Source organism: Pongo abelii, chromosome 3 (assembly GCF_028885655.2).
Source record: "Pongo abelii isolate AG06213 chromosome 3, NHGRI_mPonAbe1-v2.0_pri, whole genome shotgun sequence".
Classification (NCBI taxonomy): Eukaryota; Metazoa; Chordata; class Mammalia; order Primates; family Hominidae; genus Pongo; species Pongo abelii.
Window position 1 is genome coordinate 121,102,943 of NC_071988.2, and position 6,130 is coordinate 121,109,072.

General features: G+C 34.5%; 1 protein-coding gene and 1 long non-coding RNA gene across 3 annotated transcripts in view; one reads left to right on the forward strand and one right to left on the reverse strand.

The window, feature by feature from the left end:
- The window catches only part of MTTP (microsomal triglyceride transfer protein), a 59,319-nt gene that overhangs the window by 28,009 nt on the left and 25,180 nt on the right, over nucleotides 1–6,130 (forward strand). For both annotated transcript variants that reach the window (XM_063723545.1, XM_063723546.1), the window contains exons 7-8: nucleotides 2,024–2,174; nucleotides 4,354–4,511. In XM_063723545.1, coding sequence (XP_063579615.1) covers nucleotides 2,024–2,174; nucleotides 4,354–4,511 — 309 coding nt within the window. The remainder of the gene's footprint in view (nucleotides 1–2,023; nucleotides 2,175–4,353; nucleotides 4,512–6,130) is intronic.
- LOC129059041 (uncharacterized) lies at nucleotides 525–4,485 on the reverse strand. Its single transcript, XR_008524658.1, has 3 exons — nucleotides 4,387–4,485; nucleotides 2,787–2,968; nucleotides 525–2,172 (listed from the first exon to the last, which is right to left on the reverse strand). It is a non-coding gene; the product is annotated as an uncharacterized LOC129059041 (long non-coding RNA).

Genomic DNA, 6,130 nt, shown 5'->3' on the forward strand with positions numbered 1-6,130 from the left:
CCTCTGATAACAATGCCTTCTTCTGGAATAGCTCCTGAAGAACCTGCCTGAGGCTGTCTTACAGTTAATTTTTTTAATAAGTAGAAGAAGTACACTCTAAAATAATAATAAAATGTATGGTATAATAAATACAGAAATCAGTAATAGTCATTTGTCATCATTATCAAGTATGTATTGTACATAACTGCATGTGCTATACTTTTATATAACAGTAGCACAGTAGGTGTGTTACCACCAGCATCGACAAAAACACGTGAGTAATGCTTTGCACTGTGATGATAGGACAGCTATGATGTCACTAGGCAAGAGGAATGTTTCAGCTTCATAGCCTTGTGGGACTACCTTCGTACATGGGTCCATCATTGACCAAAATGTCCTTGTGCAGCACATGACTGTATTTATTGTGCTTCCTCATTTCAACTGTGAGCTCCTTGAAAATAGTGATTATATCTTGTTCATCTTTATTTTTTACATCATCTACAACAAATCACGGCACGTGGTAAATAATTACTTTTTAAATAAAATTGTATGAAAAATCAATTATTTATTGAACAGGTTTTAAGTTTTAAGAAGACAAACTACTTGATTCATTCTAGTTCATTTTCTAATTTCTCTGTCAAATGTTTTTAATGTTAAGGTAAAGAAGTGGTAGCATTTGTAATTTTTCTCTTTAAGAGTTTTAAAAAATATATTGTTGTTAAAAAACATAAAAAGTTCCATAGTAAAGAGATGTGACAAAATTTTTGATATGACTTATGCAACTTAAATATTTAGGCCTGTTTATCATTTGAAGACCATTCTCTGGACAGAATTGTTCTAATAGGATTAAGAACTAGAATTTTAAATCTTAGAGTTTCTGTTATTTTCAGATTTTAATTCAGAAAACAATGTTTTCTAGCAGTGAATGTGTTATACCTTATGCCATTGCTTCTCAAAAAATTTCTCTGGAGTAGCTCTAATATTAGCAACAAATAGATGCGAAATAGTAGTAAAAATGCCTCATTAAAATGCTTGAAATTTTATAGAAGTCTCATCTGGAATAGAATTTTGCATTCTACTTCATCTACTACTGGTATATCTATAGTGTGTTATTATATTTTCATATAAAATAAATATTTTAAATAACTTATCAGGCCTATGAGATTTCCATTGCTATGTAACAACCCCAGATTTAGTGGTATAAAATGCAACAATCACTGTACTGTTCTCTGTCATAATTTACAGGCTTGCCTTGGCCTTGCTAGGCATCTATTATGTAGCTTCAGACAGTCAAACTATTCAAAGGTTGTTCCCCCATGTATCTGGTGCATGGGCTGGAAAGACTCAAACATCTGAGGCTCCTCATGCAACTATCTTTATTTCCCTGTGGCCTCTCAGCATTGCAGCTTCATGTCAGACTTCTTATGTAGTAGCTCAAGGCTCTGAAGCACATGTACTGATAGTGTGCCAGAGAAAAGCTGAATTCTCTTTTAAGACATAGCCTTAGAGATCACACAGTGTTACTTTCAGTCTCCTCTATTAGTTGAGGCAGTCACAGAGTCCTACCCAGGTTCAAGGAGAGGGATGTAGACCCTACCTTTTGATGACAGACAGGTTCTGGAAGAGCATGTCAGACAAAAATATAGTTGAGACTATTTTTGGAAAATAAGATTTTCTAGCTGTCTTGGTTAATAAGTAACACGTGGTTGTATTGACGATACCATTTTCAGAAAGCTGGGCTAAATTCAAAAGAGCTGACATTGCATATCTTATTCATCATCCAGGCAATTTTTCTTCCCTGTATACTGTTGACGTAATATTTTGAAAATCCAAACTTAAATTTTCAAATCTTTTGATATAATTGTTGCTCCAGAAAGACTTCATAATGAGCTTTCAGTTACCTCTGGAGATATCACAGTTTGAAAGACATGGCTATATACAACTTGAATAAATTACTATCTTGTTTCCCAAAAGAATGGCAATTAGTATCTTGTTCACTCAAAAGAATGATTATAATATAGCATTTCCCTTTGGTATTATGCAGGCAGAAATTAGAGCTGAAGACAACCGAAGCAGGCCCAAGACTGATGTCTGGAAAGCAGGCTGCAGCCATAATCAAAGCAGTTGATTCAAAGTACACGGCCATTCCCATTGTGGGGCAGGTCTTCCAGAGCCAGTGTAAAGGATGTCCTTCTGTAAGTGCAGACAAATATGGGAATAATCATGACATCAGACTCTGTTTTCATTTTGTCTCCAGTGAAAGCATCAACTCATTCAATGAAGACAGTTTCTAAAGAACTACCAGCTACCACAGAGTTGTGATGACAACAGTCTCACAATATGCACCTGACATGGTGCATGACACATCAATAATTAACAAATAGTTACCATTCATTCCTCTCAAAAAGTGTTATAACTTAAGGGCAGCCTTTAATAAGTCACATCTAGAATTCAGGGAGGATAGAGGTCTTAATGAAGTTAGGGGGAAACATATGGTATCAAGAATGTGGACAAAGGCTGAACCTTGAAAGTTCTGTCACATAATAGTTATTTGTCCACAGGTGACATACTTTACTGGCCTCAGTGTTCTGATTATTGCTGCAAGGACTGAAAAAGGATACCAGGATCTTTGCGTAAATTAGGAAACATTTATTTACCCCAGTTTCCCCTACAATTCCTGTCAGAAATGCGATATCTCATCCCCGGGGCAAAGTGTAGATCATCTTGTAACATTTTTAATCCAACAAAGAAAATTTTCCTTTTATTGCATGAATCAGTTATGATATACATTCAGAGAAATGACTTACCATCTAGCATTTCCTTATCTGTAATCTCTTGTCAGAAGAGCAAACCATTGGCTTCATGCTCTGTGTGTAACTATAGGGAGATGCTCTTTCCTTCAATATTACTGGTGTTCAGAAAAGTGAAATCATCAAGATGTAATACCATAATTTGCTTAAAGTACAAGACAGTAATTGCTTATTGGTTTCTGAAATTGAGTTAGAGGAAAAACGAAACATTTTAACACAAAATCATCATTTTCAAACATTGTTTCTTCTTTTACCTGTTTTTTTTTCATATGTCATTTAATGTTCTAATGTAACTTTCTAATGCTGTATGAGATGGAAATTATTTAGGAAGGTGGCTAATAAAACTAATCTTTTCTTATGCTCTGCACTATTAATTTCTCTCCCATAGATATTAAACATTATGAACCATCTAAGATTTTTGATAATTATTTCTTAATTATTATAGAAAAGGATTTATTTATGTCGTTGAGGAATTTGCTTTTCCAAATTTGGAATTCCAAATTCCAAATTTGCTTTTGTAAATTCTATTTCAGCTCTTTAAAGTAAAACAAAAACAAAAACACCTGAATTCATATCGATATGCTCTCTGCCTTCAGAAATGACCCAGTAAATCTTTAGCTAAGTGCAGCTGGAATTTCACTTGGAATATCTTCTTAAGATTAGATAGCTAAAAGGCACTTGAAAAAGAGAAAAAAAAGGATCCATTGCCTATTAGAAGTAATGAATAATTTAAAAACTGGCAGCAAGTTATTACTATAGAGTTAGAGAGTTAGTAGTCACTGGTAGTATTTCATAAAACTAGGGGGGAAAGTAGTAAAGTATGAAAAATAAGTTCTTCAGTTAGTTTCAAAGCCAAGAGATGCTGTTAATTAGAACTATTTATTAGGTTGTTGCAAAAGTAATTGTGTTTTTTGCCATTACTTTTGTGACAACCTAATACTATTTTTAAAACTACAATAGAATAACTTAGTGTGTGTGAGAATTGCCTTTATCTAAATGCTACTCTAAAAAACATAGATATAAGAAATGAATAATTCAGACCTTAGTAACAGCAAAACATTGAATTTCGTACAAATAATAAAATAAAGAGACTGCAGAGCTCACCAGAAAATTGATTTTCAGTGAGGTGCAGGTAAGTTAGAAACGTGATGCAATTCTTCAGCAGTTCTCATTATTTTATCTCTGAAATATTTTACTGTTAATTAAAGTTCTGCACTATTTAAATTGCACTATGTTAGTCAAAGCCTGGCCTCGGATACAATTCCCTTGGTGTAGCCATGAAATGACCTATATACCCAGAAACCAGTTAATTATTGCCCTAGGATCTTCAAGCTAAATATGAATAGACAAAAACAGTCCTCCTACAGAGCAATGGTACACAGAGTGGGTGGAAGTCCCAGGGGTATGATATGGGCAGGGAACTGTCATGTGTATTGAGGTAAGGTACAAAAAGCTGCTTTTGCTTCAGACACAAGGGACATTTTATTCCTGGGAGAACACCCTTTGTAAATGTGGATGTTCACAGTTATGAGTGGGGTATGAGCCTGCAGTTTATGTTTTGCAGCTCTCAGAGCACTGGCAGTCCACCAGAAAATACCTGCAGCCTGACAACCTCTCCAAGGCCGAGGCTGTCAGAAACTTCCTGGCCTTCATTCAGCACCTCAGGACTGCGAAGAAAGAAGAGATCCTTCAAATCCTAAAGATGGAAAACAAGGAAATATTGTAAGTTCCCCAACCTTTGTGTGGGGCTGTCTGTCAGAAACATTTCTGGATTGTTGGTTTTTTGAAGTAAGAAAGACCCCTTTTAAACCAACTTCCCTACCTCCAAAACAATTATTTTCTTGTACTATATTTTCATTCAACAGTTATGCCACAGTGCAGTAATTTAATGGTCACTTGACCAGAAATACAATAGCAGATTTTCAGCAGGGACTTGGAATAAACATGTTGTTGTGTTTTTGAGTTTAAATCAGGACTAGATTGGTACATAGATAAGTGAAGGCCGGGCTTCATCGTGACATCGTGGGGCATGTGCTGCCTCGCTGTTTTTGAAATTGTGTTCCTCATGCTGTTAATTGACACCTGAACAGACTTGAGTTCATTTAAAAGAAAACAACAAAAAAGGTTTGACTTCTTCAGTTGAAAATGTGATTTCACTAAACAGCCAGTTGAAACTATGTTTTATGTAGAAAAATTGAGAACTGAGGCGAATGGTGAAAAGAATCTGGAGAAAATAAATCCATACATTACTTAATATTTGGTGAAACTATGATCCATTTTACATGTGTAATAAACAGAGTTGACTTAATTCTTTCCCCAAAACATTGCATCTGTTTCTAAATAGAATGTATTTTTAGTCTATAATACAGAATTTGTGTATATATACAAATTGAGCTTATGATACCAATTATCCTAATTGATGATATAGAACAAGGCCCAATTAATTTGACAAACAGTGAAAAACAGTCTTTAACAAAAGTGGAAATTAGCCAAGTTACACACACGCACACAGCAGTAGCAGTCACTGAGTTCAAAGAACTGAATTCCCCAACAGGAGGAAAATTTCAGCTTTTTTCTGAAAAGTCTGTTTATGCTCAATTGCATTTACTTACTTGCCTTAAGGACATTAAAAAATCGATAGGAATTCCAAATGACTAATCAAATTTGGTTATTCTCTTCAAAAGTAAATAAATCAAAAATTGAAAAAGAAGCAAAATCATAAATTATCAGGCTCTGTTTTAATTACAGCATGTTAAAATATATTGGTAGAGGGACTTGTCTTAACATTATTTTTTATATTTTTAAGATTCTTTAAAAATTTTACCACCCTCAAAGTACATAGGCATTGTCTTAACATTAAAGGCAGACATTACTGAGAATAAAAGTGGAATAATTAGGTATTAATTTAGAATAGAGATTACACTAAACCTTATTAGCATTATCTGTATCCTAAAAATCTTAAGGCAGCAATAATTTGGAGGACTGCATGATGTATTTTCTAAATCATTATTTATACAATATTGAACCATATAACATGCAACAAACATGTAGTGTAGTGTAATAGAAAGGATACTAAGATGAACTAAAATCAGAAAATCTAGTTTAAATTCTGACCTCCAATAACAGTATACCCTTCAAGGAAGTCTTTTTTTTTTTTTTTTTTGAGACAGTGTTTTGCTCTTGTTGCCCAGGCTGGAGTGCAATGGCGCAATCTTGGCTCACCACAACCTCCATCTTCAGGGTTCAAGCAATTCTCCTGCCTCAGCCTCCCGAGTAGCTGGGATTACAGGCATGTGCCACCACACCCAGCTAATTTTGTATTTTTAGTAGAGATGGGGTTT